Raw genomic sequence first — 16659 nt, forward strand, 5'->3', positions numbered from 1 at the left:
GTCTTTGCCATTTGGTTGTTCAGCTCTGCTCTTCTGTCACCGAAAGCATTCTCATGAATACTTCACAAGGTGCGGGTGCATCAGGTTTCGCCCAGGACAGGTAAGAAGGGTGAAAGGATCCCTCCCGGGTTGAACTGCAGAGCTGGACTCACCCAGATCATATTCCCATTTGTTAATGGAGATCCCTATCCATCCGTCGATCCATCCATGCATTTATGTCGCGCTTACTTCAAACGACCGGCATGAAAACAGATCAAAGGCATCTGCTATCAACAGGATCTTTATTGAAGAACACTCGGCTTAGGCAAAGTCGAGAATGGCATAATGTTTACATTCAATCCTCTTTATTACCTTTGTTACAACGTCACACCACACGTAAATACCATCACCACAGACTCACACCACGTGTTAACATCATCGCTACAAACAAACTACTCATTAAAATTGTTTTGGTTTCTCTCTTGAGTTTCCCATGCTCCATTGCCAGGTGTTCCGTTGGAGCTGTAGAGGAGTGTAAATTGTTATGGCTCCGATTCAAGAGCTTGCAAACTCAGCTCTTGGAATCGGTCCCATGACGCATCTATCTATCTAATAAAAGTGAAAATATGTTTGGGTTGTTGAGAGTTTTCCGAGCTGTCTGGCCATGTTCCAGAAGCATTCTCTCCTGACGTTTCACCCACATCTGTGGCAGGCATCCTCAGAGGTTGTGAGGTATATAACAAATATATACCGTGTTTCCCTGAAAATAAGACAGTGTCTTATATTAATTTTTGCTCCCAAAGATGCTCTAGGTCTTATTTTCAGGTAATGTCTTATTTTTCCATGAAGAAGAATTCACATTTATTGTTGAACAAAAAATGAACATTTATTATATAGTGTACAGTAGTTGTCATCCTAAACCAGCATAACCAGACAACTGTGAATCCTATCAAGAATTTCTTGTTACTACCAATATTTTCAAGTACAACACTTTATGGTACGTACATTTACCGATCCAGCATGATCTGGTGTTCTGTTCGGCGGGCATGCTTCCAAACAAAAACTTTGCTAGGTCTTACTTTTGGGGGAGGCCTTATATTTAGCAATTCAGCAAAACCTCTACTAGGTCTTATTTTCTGGGGATGTCTTATTTTAGGGGAAACAGGGTACAATACTAGCTGTGGCCGGCCACGCGTTGCTGTGGTGTTGTCTGGTGGTGTCTGTATTTTATAGGCAGTGTGGATCAGGCCTAAGTGAGGCCTCACTTGGCCTGTCCCCTGGGCTGAGTGGGTTGCTAGGAGACCAAGTGGGCAGAGCTTGGCCTTCTAACTGGCAGCAATTGGATAAAAACAATTCTTCCTCTCCCTCGAATTAGGACTTTATTTTTCTTCTCTTTTTGTTGTATCAACCTAGAGGCATGGATGAGGGGTTGTGCTATCAATTTTCGAGGTTGTGGGGTGTTTAGTTTTGTTGTTTTGTCAGTCGCCAGGATTCCATCACTCTTTTATATATATAGATAAATTTAAAAAAATTGCAGAGAAGAGATGTTGGATGTTTATTTAATTATATTATTATATTATAACCGCTGCCACCAGTGTAAAGATGTTTATAATGCGGCCACCAGATGTAAAGGGGATTATCCACGCTTGCCACCACTATGGGAAGATATAGGCACTAGCTACTTAGAGAGGAGACCTTTTAAATTTTGTTTTTCTTCTTTCTTCTTGTTTGTTTATGATGGTAATATATATGACAGAAGCTGAGATGTTTAAAAGAACAATACAGTAGAGTCTCACTTATCCAACATAAACGGGCCAGCAGAAGCTTGGACAAGCGAATATGTTGGATAATAAGGAGGGATTAAGGAAAAGCCTATTAAGCATCAAATTAGGTTACGATTTTACAAATTAAGCACCAAAACATCATGTTATACAACAAATTTGACAGAAAAAGTAGTTCAATACGCAGTAATGCTATGTAGTAATTACTGTATTTACAAATTTTGCATCAAAATATCATGATGTATTGAAAACATTGACTACAAAAACGCGTTGCATAATCCAGAATGTTGATAAGTGAGACTCTACTGTATATGTATGTATATAAAATTAGCATAGCATGTTGCTATGGCACATTAGCAGCATCGACTTCTTTTTGACAGGATGCGTCTGCACTGGAGAAATAACGCGATTTGATACCGCTTTAACTGCCAAGCACTCCCCAACCTCCCTGGCCCTTTAAAACAAACGTCACCGCCCATGATTCTGACGTCATATTTTATTTACATCACTTTTACCCCGCCTTTCTCTCCGAGGAGACTCAAAATATTTCACACATAACCCTCCTGTCTAGAAGGGTTCATTTGGTTCCGCCCCTTTTCTGTAAACCACGCCCCCTTCTCGGCGCTTTTAGTCCTCAAGCCACGCCTCCTCCTGCCGCCGCTTCTCTGTCCCCGCCTCTTCGGCTTCAGGCCTCAGACTAGAGCTCACACAGGAAGACACGCCCCCTTGGATTCATCGCACCAATAGGAGAGCTCTTCGCCTCTCTGTCCCCGCCTCTTCGGCGCCAGGCCTCAGAATGGAGTTTACACAGGAGGACACGCCCCCTTAGGTTCATCGCACCAATAGGAGAGCTCTTCGCCTCTGTCCCGCCTCTTCAGCTCCAGGCCTCAGAATAGAGCTTACACAGGAGGACGCGCCCCCTTAGGTTCATCGCACCAATAGGAGAGTTCTTCGCCTCTCTGTCCCCGCCTCTTCGGCGCCAGGCCTCAGAATAGAGCTCACACAGGAGGACACGCCCCCTTAGGTTCATCGCACCAATGGGAGGGCTCGCTGGCTCGCTCCGCCCCCTGGCAGGGCTCGCCCCGCTGTTGGAGCGGCCGCCATCTTGGAAGCCAGAAGGGAGTGCTGAGGCAGAGCTGGAGGTTGCCTCCTCCTCCTCCTGGGGTCGCCATGGCAACCACTACTGCTAGCCAAGGTGGGTGAGTTGGGCCCAAGAGGCTTTGGGGCCTAGTCTTGTTGTGCGACTAAAAGGAAGGCCAGGGTTTAGAAGTTTGCCGTTTGTGAGGGAAAATAGAATAAGAAACGGGGCTTTGGGGGGCTTCTGGGAGAGGCCAACATGGAGGCAGGCCCAGGGGATTGTGGGAGAAATGGGCCAGTTGGGGGTAAAAGAGGAAAGCTATGAGTCAACTGGGGTGAACTTTAGGAGAAAGGGAGGTGTGGGTTTTTGGGGAGGGGCTTTGAGTGACAGGGGAGGGACCAATGGGTGGGAGGGAAGGCCAGTGGGGAGGGGCAGCAGGAGGGATATTGATAATAATATTATAATGTAATGCAATATAATACTAATAATAGTACAATATGAAAATATTAATTATATATTATTTATTACATGTAATATTACTGGTAATATTACAGTATAGTGGTGTGTTGCAATATTCTGGTATATAGTGCTAGTGTTGTGCTGTGCTAGTGATATAATACACTGTATGTAAATGTTAGCCCCAGCTCCTGCCAACCTAGCAATTGTGAGTAGATCAATAGATACCGCTCCGGCAGGAAGGTAACGGCGCTTTCCGGGCTGTCTGGCCATGTTCTCTCCTGACATTTTGCCGACATCTGTGGCAGACATCTTCAGAGGTTGTGAGGTATATAGTAAATAAATACAATATAAAAATACTGTATATACTCGAGTATAAGCCTAGTTTTTCAGCCCTCTTTCTAAGACTGAAAAAGCCCCCCTCGGCTTATACTCAGGTGAGGGTTCTGGTTGGTTTATATTTGGGTCAGCTTATACTCGAGGAGCCCCGGTGGTGAAGTGCGTTAAAGCACTGAACTTGCAGACCGAAAGGCCCCAGGTTCAAACCCCAGGAGCGGCATGAGCGGCCGCTGTTCGCTCCAGCTCCTGCCAACCTAGCAGTTCGAAAATATGCAAATGTGAGTAGATAAATAGGTACCACTCCGGTGGGAAGGTAACAGCACTCCATGCAGTCATGCCAGTGGCCACATGAGCTTGGAGGTGTCTACGGACAACGCTGGCTCTTTGGCTTAGAAATGGAGATGAGCACCAACCCCCAGAGTTGGTCACGACTGGATTTAACGTCAGGGGAAAACCTTTACCTTTACTATGTAAATATTATTTGTAAGCTGCTCTGAGTCCCCTTCGGGGTGAGAAGGGCAGGGTACAAATGTAGTAAATAAATATACAAATAAATATTGGTTGTTGTTATTATGTCTATTTGATTGATTTAGTGTTACAGGAGAGCAAAATAGGGGGAAAGGAAGGGCATTGCTTGGTAATTGAAGTCGAAGGAGTTAATACAGGCTGAGCATCCCTTGTCCCAAATACTTAGGACCAGAAGCAGCTATTTATTATTATGATTATTATGATTATTATTAGGAAATGTGAGGCGCAGAAGGATGGATTGCATGGTTACTGAATGCGAAAGCGCAGATTGAGCATCTCTTATCCCAAATGCTTAGGACCAGAAGTTGTTGTTGTGGTTATTATTATTATTATTATTATTATTATTGGGAAATGTAGGGCATTGGTGAATGAATTGCATGCTTATTTAATGTGGAAGGAGTTCATACAGAATGAACACCTCTTGCCTCAAATGCTTGGAATCAGAAGCATCAATAATAATAATAATAATAATAATGGGAATAATGGGAAATGTAGGGCATTTGGTGGTTGGATTGCATGCTTATTGAGTGTGGAAGGAGTTCATACAAGAGGAGGATCCCTTGTCTGAAATGCTTAGGACCAGAAACCAAAGTTAAAACCAGGGTCAATGAACACTTAAAATGCAATTTGGAAACATTGACATGTAAGCCTTTAGACAACATGTATTTGGGTGGTTTTTCTAAGTTGATATGAAACTTAAGCTGTGATACTATTTTTTAAAAATGCAATAAATGGCTTTATAATGGCTTAATACAGGGGAAGCTGAGAAATGTGTCATTGCACCTTGTCTTATATCCTTTCCTACCTATCTGTTCAGTTAGATTTTAACTATGAATTTTAAAATTGTTCTGTGTATTTTAAATGGTTTCATGCTTCTTAATAGTGTATTTTTTCAGAAATACATTTTAATATATGCCTTTTTACTGAATATTTTTATGATGATACGTTTTAACAATGTTGGTCCCCACCTCGAGCCGTGAATAGAGGTGGATCAGAAATGTAAAAAATTAATACTGTTATCATTGTTGTTGTTGTTAATCTAGAAATGGCCTCGGATGTTTCCTCTTTGGGTTCACCATCCGGGACATCAGGAGCAGGAGCGCATTCTGGAGGAGGCATCGTCCAGAGAACCAACAAGCGGAGGACAGGGTAAGGCAGCTCTTGGGTATTTGTAGAAGGGGGCAATTTTAAAAGGAAGATTCAACAGTTGTCCTGTGAGTTTTAGAATGACAGAACCGCAGAGTTGGAGGAAACCCCAAAGGCCATCCAGTCCAACCCCTTTTACCATTCGTGCATCCCCTCAACCTGACACCAACAGTAAAGGAGCCTTGGTTTCCTCCGCTGTGCCAGGTCTTCATTTCCTTTCAAGTTTTCCCTCTGTATGGTTTGATATGGGAATGTGGCAGCTGGGATCACAGTTCTTGCTACTGTCCTTCCTCAGGCTCGAGTTCGACGACGACGGTGAAGGGAACAGCAAATTTCTCAGGTGAGTTGAGCTTCCGTTGGGAAGGACTTGGGGTCCTATATGGGGAAAGTTCTGTGGAAATGTCCATCTAAGTGAGATCTGGAGACTTTGACAGGCTTGCAGGCACAGGCAGCCCCCAAGGTAGAAACAAGATAGGTTCTGTAGGTTGTTCTTTAGTTAAATTTGTAAGTCAAAACAGGTACATTTTTTAAAGTGTAACTCCATATATATATATACACACACACATACACACATACATACATACACACACATACATACACACAGTAGAGTCTCAGTTATCCAAGCCTTGCTTATCCAAGTTTCTGGATTATCCAAGCCATTTTTGTAGTCAATGTTTTCAATATATCATGATATTTTGGTGCTAAATTCATAAATACAGTAATTATAACATAACATTACTGCGTATTGAAGTGCTTTTTCTGTCAAATTTGTTGTTAAACATGATGTTTTGGTGCTTAATTTGTAAAATCATAACCTAATTTGATGTGTAATAAGCTTTTCCTTAATCCCTCCTTATTATCCAAGATATTCGCTTATCCAAGCTTCTGCTGGCCCGTTTAGCTTGGATAAGTGAGACTCTACTGTATATATGCATTAGCTTTGACTTGTATAGGGAAGGGCAAACACCCCTGTGATGTTTCCTTTGCGATCTGTGCCCCTGTTCAGAAGATTCCCCCTGTGAGAATTGGATTTTGGAAAATTTGGTCTGTTGTGGAAACAAGGATTGGTGAGAAAGCATCAGTGAAGACACCTTTTCCACATGAGAATAACTCTTTTAGGAGTGAATTTACCTTCCAAGGGGTAGATTCCTCTCACTTCCTATTGTCTCAGCCCTAGGAGTCGCTTGTAAGCCCAATATCTATAACTCGAGGACTGTCTATATTTTTATGCCAGGTCCAAGAAATGATTTGATTCTTCAAATGATCCCTGATCGGTTAGGATTGGCCATGCAATCGGTTTTGGAAGCAGAGTGTTAATTTGTAGTCTGGCTGGTAGTGGTTGCCTACCTTCACAATTACACTTGGCATCTACACTGTTAAATTAATACAATTTTGACACCACTTGCACTGCCACGGCTCAATACCTGGAATCCTAGGAGTTGTCATTTAGTAAGATCTTTACTGTTCTCTACCCAAAGAGTGTGAGTGCCTCACCAAACTACAAATCCCAGGTCTCCATAGCATTGAGCTGGGGCATTTCAAATGATGTCAAACTAATATATGATCTGGTTGGTTATTCCACTAAAAAATCCCCCTTCAAGCCATGTCAAAGATCCAAAAGTCTTGTGAATCTGGAATGCTTAGCATCTCCTCTTTTATTTTCCACATTTTCACCTCAATTCAGTATTTTTTTTCCTTTCTGGACTTGCTCTCCCACTTTATAATTATTTTTTATGGGCCAATTGTGGGCCAGTTGTTGTCTTTTATCCTCAACCAGCTTACAGCATGAGTGTGTTGGCAGTGAAACATGAGAAGTGGCGAAATCCACAAGGAGTATCTTGCAGGAAGAATATAATTGCTTTTTAAATCAATTTGGCAGTGGGATGGTGGAATAATTTTCTCTCTGAGTCACGGAATCCAAGGAAAGTGATGGTTTCCAGACACTTGCTTACAGGAAGCATGGTTTTATGCGCACAACTCTGTCGTTATGCTCTCCATCGTGTAGGCTAGATCATGTTTGGTTTATCATTTATTTTGGGGAGAGGGCTACATGCTTTTCTTCACTTACGCTTTCTCTCCAATTGCTTCTTTAGATGCGATGATGACCAACTCCCAAATGACAAAGAGAGGTTTGCAAGGTAAGATATATTTGGTTTTCAGACGTTCGTTCAAAGTTCGAGGAATGCTCCTTTACGTCTGCCGTGAGAAACCAGCAATCCTTTTCAGTAGCCAGACTCTGTATCTGCTTGAAGTGTTTTTTTCCCCTTCTGTGTGTTGTAACAAAGAGAAGTCATTTGCATTTTGTTCGCAGACCCTTTCGACATCAGGGGCTTTTGGAAAGCAAACCTAGCTTGTCCACTTTCTGCCAATTTAGAAGGAAGTCCATTTCACAATACTGGTGTTAAAAAGAAAAGTTCAGTAGTTATCTTTTGCCTTAGTCAGACACAAAGCTGGCTGAGGGTGGCAGCTTTTGGATGAAAGGCAGCTTTGGAGATGTAGGAAGATAGAATTATAAAGTTTGTAGGGACTACAAGGGCCATCCAATCCAACTCCCTGCCATGCAGGAAAAGATAGGAGAAGCAGCGTGGTGTTGTGGTTTGAGCATTGACTATGACGGTGGAGTTACGGGTTTGAATCCTCTCTCTGACATTGAAATCCACTCTGTGACTGAACACATTACACTGGCTGAGCCTCAGAGGAAAGCAAAAGCAAGCCAGTCCCCTCTGAAAATGCTTTCTCCCCTCCCTCCCCTTGTCTGCAAGAGTCATTTTGGGACCAAACTTTTTTTAAATTTAATTTTTCAATACCAGGAAGGCTTAGAGTCCAAATATATCGAGAGGCACACCACAGGTTAGACAGTCTCATCCTCTAGGTCAGGGGTCCTCAAACTTTTGAAGTGGAGGGCCGGTTCATGGTCCCTCAGACTCTTGAGGGGCCGAATTATCATTTGAAAAAAAATACGAACAAATTCCTATGCACACTGCACATGTTTTATTTGTAGTGCAAAAAACCCCCAACAACAATTATTATTTTTTATTTACTACATTTATATCCCACCCTCTCTCACCCCGAAGGGGAGTCAGAACGGCTTACAAGTTGTATGTACATACAATCTATATATATAAAAGAGTGGTGGCATCACGGCGACTCACAAAACAACAAAACTACAGGGCCCCCAACCTCAAAATTTGACAACACAACCCAGCATCCACGCCTCTAGGTTGATACAACAAAAAGAAAAGAAAAATAAAGTCCTAATTAGAGAGAGAGGAATATTTGCTTTTATCCAAGTGCTTCCAATTAGAAGGCTAAGCTCCTCCAACTTGGTCTCCTAGCAACCCAATAAAAAATAATAAAAAACACTAAAAAATAATAAAAAACACTAAAAAAATTAATACAATAAAATACTATAATAACAGAAAATAACTAAAAATAGTACAAGAAAATAATAAAATATAATAAATAAAAAGATAACTTACAATAAAATTAATTAAAAAATACAAATAACGTGAAATAAAAATTACACAACAATTTTTAACCAATACCACCACCACTTTGCCACAGCAATGCGTGGCCAGGCACAGCTAGTATATTATATTATTAGCATAACACAATATTAGCATTATATATTACTATATTGTACTATACCACTATATGGTAATATTATTAGTAATATTAAATTTAATATATAATGTATAATTAATATTATATTGCATTATTATTAGTATAATTATATTGTATGATATTATAATATTATTAATAATATAATATGTATATATTATATTATTACCATAGCACAATATTGGTAAATGAAAGAACAATACAATATTTAAAAATAAAGACAATTTTAACCAACATAAACCTATCAGGATTTCAATGGGAAGTGTGGGCCTGCTTCTGGCCAATGAGATAGTCAAGTTAAGTAGGATTGTTATTGTTGTGTGCCTTCAAGTCATTTCATACTTTGGGTAAGCCTAAGTCTAAAACTGAGGGCGGGGGCCAGGTAAATGACCCTGGATGGCCACATCCGGCCCCCGGGCCTTAATTTGGGGACCCCTGCTCTAGGTGGTTTATCTTTGGAGTGTTTGCTGTCCAGAGCTGAATTCTTGTTCTTTGGGGTTTTTTCTTGCTGCATGGACCTGTGCTAAATGCATGGACAATGAGCCAGGAGGCATTTGCGAGCAGAGTACTTTCTCTTAAACCCAGGGAGGCGGCTTCCCTGCTTTATCCCTCCCTGACCTGGCCTTCTGGAAAAACTGGTTCCTGGCCAGAGCTTTCAGACCTCTTCTTGGGTTGGGGTTTTAGAGAGAGTTGCTTGTGTCTTCGACATGTTACAATGGTGTATGTGAGGGGCAGCGGCATCCCTTTCCTGGCATTTGAGGGGATCCAGATGTGGGATGGAGTATCAGAAATGACCCAGAAAGCAGTCACTCTTCTCATTGTGACTTAAAGCAATACGAGTTGGGAGGGGGAGTCCTGTGTGAAACCTTACATACATGTTTTACCTGGCAGAATTGGTGGCTTCAAGGTACCAGATTTTATCACATCTGTCTATCAACGTGTTGCAAAGTGGCAGATTGTAATTACATAAAACGGAATTCAGGTGTTTGCCTCAATGTGATGAACTGTTGAATTCCTTTTCTCTTGGACAGAGAATTTTATTTTTAAGTCTGGAATCCTTTTCTGCTTTCTTCCATAGCTACCAACTCGCTCCCTTTCTCTGTCTCAAAGGATTACTTGGATTTTAGGAAAGATATAATAATCCATCATTCCTGCTGCCAGAGTTGTAAATCGCCGGAAAGCATTCTCTCGAGGGAGCTTACAATCTGGGTCATGGAATTGTTTATCAGAATAGATTATTTATATTGGTTTTAGTCTCCTGTTTTCTGTGGTTTTTCGATTCCAAGACGCATTTTTTTCTCTAAATAAACATCTCCAAAATGGGCGTGTCTTAGAATCACAGGTATATTTTTGTTGGTAGTGCTGGTACCTAAATTAGGGTGCGCCTTACAGTCAATGGTGACTTATAGTTAAGGAAATACGATAAGTCCTCTAGACCTGACTTCCTACCTGATGTCCCAGCCGTGCTTACCTTTGCATCTTTTATCCATTCTCCACAATAGCTGTGGTTAATCACCTGCCAAGAGGAAAGCACTCTGTATGTCCTCAGGGGCAGTGTCTCAGCTTCTGAGAGGAAAGCAGACAATTCAGGACATCATGAAAAGTTAGCAAGCGGTTAAAAATTGCAAATACAAATGTTGCATTTTGGGTTTAATGTTACTGCTTCCTTCTCCTTAATAGAGAGTGAGTAGTGTTGCTTTGAAAGGTCTTTGTTGTTGTTTCCAGTTACAGTAGAGTCTCACTTATCCAACACTCGCTTATCCAACATTCTGGATTATCCAACGTATTTTTATAGTCAATGTTTTCAATACATTGTGATATTTTGGTGCTAAATTCGTAAATACAGTAATTACTACATAGCATTACTGCGCATTGAACTGCTTTTTCTGTCAAATTTGTTGTTTAACATGATGTTTTGGTGCTTAATTTGTAAAATCATAACCTAATTTGATGTTTAATAGGCTTTTCCTTATTTCCTCCTTATTATCCAACATATTTGCTTATCCAACGTTCTTCCAGCCCGTTTATGTTGGATAAGTGAGACTCTACGGTATTTGGGTTGATGGTTGATTCCATCCGCATTAAGTGCAATGTGCCGGATTGTTTCCACTCTGTGCCTTTGGAGGCTGCAAAAAGCCAGGTTTCCCAGGTTGCAGAGCTACTTTCTGCATAAAAGAAACTACCACAATGCTGGCTTGCTCATCTCTTTCTCTCTCCATCTGCCTCCCTTTACATTCACCATCCCTTGCCTTCTCTGCTCCTTGGTCACCATCACTCCCTTTCCTCTTTGTTTGTAAGCATCCTCCAGTTCAAAATTAAGGTCCTTACTCAGTTTTTTTCCTCCTGTTGCTTTTCAACAAATATCAACAAATGGAGTTCCCGGCTGCATCGCCCTCCCTGCCCTTTTTCTTCCCTGTTGGCTCCATTTTTTTGCCCCCCCCCCCCCCCCCCCCGTTTTTAGCTTAGCTCACCGATTTTATTTCTAGGTCGGATGATGAGCAGAGTTCAGCGGATAAGGAAAGACTGGCCAGGTAGGAAAACGGAGATTATTTTTTCTCCCCTCTAAAAGCATGGCGAAGCTGAGTGTGTTCACCACCTCCTCCTCCTTTTCCACTCCCCACTGACTCCCCTCTTAATGGTTCCTCTTCCCTGTTCACCCCTTTGCAGCCGAGGACAAAAGCCTGGGCAGAGACTACCAGAAGTCCCTTTAGTTTTGATCTGCAGTGTATTCAGAATGAGGGGTGTTAAAGCACGCTCCGTTCAGCTACATTTGTGTGTGTGTGTGTGTGTTTAAATATAATTTGGGGGGGGGGGGGTAGACACTTGCTTTCCTTGTCCTTTTGAGGCGGTCCTGCACGCCTATCTCCGTGAAAGTTGAGGGCTGAGTGTAACTGGAAATGCTACCTAATACTATTGGAAATAACTGCAGCCAGTCTCTGAGCACATATCCCTTTGGCAATCATAACCTTACTGAAAAGGTAAAAATGATGTCCTATCTGTTTGGCAAATGTGAATCTCCATGAACATGTGGAGACCACTTTTTGAAAACCACTAGTCAAGAAAAGCATGACCTTGTTAGAAGTCAACCCTTTGAACAAGTGATATTCACAATCAGTCATGTAATGGCACACAGGTAACTCAGCTGTTAAACTGAAGAACCATGTGTTTGAACTGCCAAAGACAAAGACATGCCACCACAAAAATATATTTGGTTAGCAAAAGTTGATTTGTTTCTTTGAAGTTGCCCAAAAGATATACACTCCCTTTAAACCTCTTAGTTAAAATATGCGCTCAGAGTGAAGAAGGAGGGGGCCAGGAAGACATCATAACAACCTGTCTCCTGTGTCATCGGTTGGGAGCCCCTCCTCCCAAGGCATAACTGCCACTCTGGGGCCAGAGTGAAGAACGGGGGGGGGGGGGGGGGGCCAAGAAGACATCATACCAACCTAAGAGCCAGGAAGATAGTTCCATCTTATCTCCTGTGCCATAGCAACATGCTATGCTAATTTTATATACATATATATATATAATTTATAATCGTTTATAAATATATAATATATTGTATCTATATATAATATTGATAATAATTTTATAATGGAATACAATATTATACTCCTAATGACACAATATAAAAATATTAATTATATATTATATATTAAATGTAATATTACTAATAATATTACCATATAATGATATAGTACAATATAGTATTTTAATGCTTATATTGTGCTATGCTAATAATATATTGTATGTTCATTTGATTTGTACGCCACTCTGAGTGCCCTTCAAGGTGAGAAGAGCGGGATATAAATGTAGTAAACAAACAAATAAATAGTAAAAAACAAAGTCTTCTTTGAAAAATAACATATCTTGTTTACTCACAAACATCTTGTATTAATTTACCATACAGACACATTTCTTACTAAGGTTCAGTTATAGATAGGATAGGAGCCCCGGTGGTGGAGTGTGTAAAAGCACTGAGCTGGAGACGAAAAGGTCCCACGTTCAAACTCTGTGAGCGGCCGCTGTTAGCTCCAGCTTCTGCCAACCTAGTAGTTCGAAAACATGCCAATGTGAGTAGATCAATAGATACCGCTCCGGTGGGAAGGTAACGACACTCCATGCAGTCATGCCGGCCACATGACCTTGGAGGTGTCTACGGACAACGCCAGCTCTTCGGCTTAGTAATGGTGATGAGCACCAACCCCCAGAGTCAGACATGACTGGACTTAATGTCAGGGGAAAACCTTTACCTTTACTATAGATAGGACTGGGCTGTGGCGCAGGCTGGAAAGCAAGCCAGCTGCAACAAATCAACAAGTCACTCTGACCAAGAGGTCATGAGTTCGAGGCCAGCCCGGTGCCTGCGTCTTGTCTCTGTCTCTGTTCTGTCATGGCATTGAATGTTTGCCTTTATGTGTGCAATGTGATCCGCCTTGAGTCCCCTTCGGGGTGCAAAGGGCGGAATATAAATGCTATAAATAAATAAATAAATAAAGTTTATCTCTGTGTTGAGTACACAGGGTATCATTCTTAGTCAATAGTCCCTAGTCCAAAGTCTAGTTGTACTCATTGAAGTCCAAACAGCAACATGCATCCACCTCCACTGAGGTCTGATGGAAGCATGCATCCACCTCCACTAAGGTGTAAAGCAGACTGAATACAAAATGGAGTCTTGAGTCTGAACATGCTCAGTACAGTCACATGTCTATAACCCCTCCCACACCAAAGGTACAGTCAAACTGGCATATCAACATACACATAGAATACAGGTTAGCAAATATATACATTAACAAATTAATAGTGAAAGGCTTGGGAGATTGCTATTTCCAACAAATAAGAGAATATGACAAGGGGGCACACCGGGCCTTCAACGCAAGAGGATTTCACATCTACCAAGAAGCCTCTCTCCCTTGTCCTCACCAAACCTTCATTTCTAATTTGTAGATTAGCTCCCAGGGCCACACTTTGGACACCACCAATTTCCCTGTTTCAATCAGCAGTACCGTTGATCCATCTGGGTGGCAGCTGCATGAAGCAGTCCGTATGACAGTCAGCTGGCTACTAATAGGGGAAAACTCAGCGAAGCGAATGGGACCGGCAGGAATGCTATGCATTAGTCATTAGCAGCAATTGGCAATTTCTTAAGTCCTGCTCTGGTTCTCTACAGATGCAGTGTTCTAATCCCTTTCTTCAAAGTATCGCCATTCTCACATGTCTTTCTTTCTCCCATTTTGTCATCCATCCAAACGCATCTCCCATTCCTCGTTCCTCTACATCCGACTTGTCTACTACCTCAGAGATGGGGAGTTGTCCTGGGACTAAGAAGCAATCCTTCCCGACGTTCCCACATTGCAGATTCCCAGCACGGGAGCTCAAATGCACCCGTATTCCTCTACAGTCCCTCTCAGAGTCATTTCATTGGTGTCATTTCTGTTTTCAGGAGGGACTGCAGAGGGAAACTCCGTTATTTGTGGGCTGCAGAGGGTTTTGGAAATCAGGGCAGGCATTTGGGAAGGCTTTCTATGCGATTTGGGGGCACAAAATTGCCTGCAAATCATGCCGCCTTTGAATTATTAAGTGGCTACTGATGTTTATTTCCCCAAATAGGAAATAATGCTTCTGTAACTATAACTTCCTCCCCTGGAACTCTAGGAGTTGAATTTTTTGTATGAAGGTTGCTGAAGGTACCATATATACTCGAAGATAAGCCGAGTTTTTCAGCCCATATTTAGGAGCTGAAAAAGCCTCCCCCGGCTTATATTTGGGTCAAGGTCAAGCCAGCAGCAGAGCCTGGAGGCCACGGTATGTTTTCTTTTTGCAAAACCTCCCTCTGCTTCTCCTCCCAAGCTGGTTATCTTATATTTTTTTGCGAGAGAGACAGAGAAGAAGCGAATGTTTTCAAAAGCGAAAGGAGACTGAGAGAGAAACCCTTGCAAACCAGATTGCATGGGCAGAAGGGGAAGAAAAAATATATATTCTTGCAAATTTGTATGATTCATTATTATTACTAATATTATTATTATTATTATTATTATTATTATTATTATTATTATTACTACTACTACTACTACTATTGCAAGAACACTTGAGTCCAAAGGGAGGGAAGGAGGGAAAAGAGAGCAAGAGAAGGTGTGTATATCCTTTTATTCCTAAGGAAACAAAAATGAGGTGGGGTTTTTTTGGGAGGGGGAGAGAAGTTTTAAAAAGCCTTTTCTGGCTACTTTTAGAGTTTGAAAAACTGAGAAAGAAAAGAGGTGAGAAAGGGCAGGAGAAAAGAGGACAAAGTTGTTTTTAGGGGGGCTTTGCTTGCATTTCTTCCTTGGGCAAATGCATGCCCCAAAGCTTCTAAATATTTATATAGATGTTCCCCCTACAAAGACATTAATATATGAATTTTCCCCTCATATGTTCACAGGTCTTTGCAAATCCTATGTAAATATAGATAACCAGAGATTTCCATGTACCTGTATATCTGTTCCTAGATGTATACATTAATTTTATATATGAATTTTATCTGAATTTTACCCTCACATGTTTGCAAGTGCAGAGGGAAAATGCGCATGCGCGCGCGCACACACACAAATGTCTAGATAGATATAAACATTGATAAATGGGGCTTGGAAATATTGAAGGAGGAAAATGCACATAGAGAGAGGATTTGCAAAGGTTTCAGGGCGAAATACACATGTGAAATTAGTATATATCATGATAGATCTATAGCTAGCTCTGCATTGTTTATGTAGGCATTCTATGTTTGCCTGTTACTATGTTGGAAGCTGGCCTGAGTCTCCGGGGGAGAGAGATAGGATGATGATGATGATGATGATAAAGTTATTGTTGCTTTTCCACTTATAGAGTTAGTTTACTGTTTTTCTTTGAAATACAGTAAATATTCAAAACATTTAATCCACTGATGCCTCAATTAATGTAATTTTATTGGTATCTCATTTTATTTTTGAAATTTATCAGTAGCTGCTGCATTTCCCACCCTCGGCTTATACTCAAACCAATACGTTTTCCCAGTTTTTTGTGGTAAAATTAGGTGCCTCGGCTTATATTCGGGTCGGCTTATACTCGAGTATATACAGTACCTTTCCTGCTTCCAGAGTTAGAAGTTCTGTTTTGATCAGTTTTGTTTGTGGACCCTTCCCATTTAATATTAAGCGGATAATGCACAAATATCTATAATAATACAGAACAATAATGTATGTGTATACACTCTTGTCAAAATCCCAAGAAATGTAATACAAATCAGGTTTCTACAACTCTATATTAGAGTAATTCTCTTCAAACTATATTGCATATAACAAAATTGCTTTCAGGATATCATAAACAAAGGTACAATTTCCATGTCATCATCTAACAAAGTATACTATATAAGGAGTAAATAACAGACATAAAGAGACAACCAAGTCCATATTATTCCTGGAGTTGCGTGGAATCTTGGGCCAATGTCAATTGTAGTAAAGATAAACAAGGTGGTTCCCCTTGTATCACTTCCTCGAGTGTTGTGTCTGTTTTAATTTTATTGTGCTTAGTACACTAGATAAAGGAGTAAAAATAACATACACAATAGATACAGTAGAGTCTCATTTATCCAAGCCTCGCTTATCCAAGCCTCTGGATTATCCAAGCCATTTTTGTAGTCAATGTTTTCAATATATTGTGATATTTTGGTGCTAAATTCGTAAATAAGGTAATTACAACATAACAATACTGCGTATTGAA

The 16659-nt window shown here is 41.0% G+C and overlaps 1 protein-coding gene across 1 annotated transcript; it reads left to right on the forward strand.

Annotated features, from left to right (window-relative positions):
• Window positions 1–2326: 2326 nt before the first annotated feature.
• arnt (aryl hydrocarbon receptor nuclear translocator) lies at window positions 2327–11459 on the forward strand (the record flags this gene model as incomplete). The annotated part of the gene is given in 5 exon segments (XM_062965078.1): window positions 2327–2955; window positions 5205–5310; window positions 5603–5647; window positions 7401–7445; window positions 11415–11459. Coding segments are annotated over 5 exon segments (266 nt in total), but the record flags the coding sequence as incomplete, so codon positions are not given.
• Window positions 11460–16659: the final 5200 nt, after the last annotated feature.

The sequence above is a fragment of the Anolis carolinensis genome, unplaced genomic scaffold, assembly GCF_035594765.1.
Source record: "Anolis carolinensis isolate JA03-04 unplaced genomic scaffold, rAnoCar3.1.pri scaffold_14, whole genome shotgun sequence".
Lineage (NCBI taxonomy): Eukaryota > Metazoa > Chordata > Lepidosauria > Squamata > Dactyloidae > Anolis > Anolis carolinensis.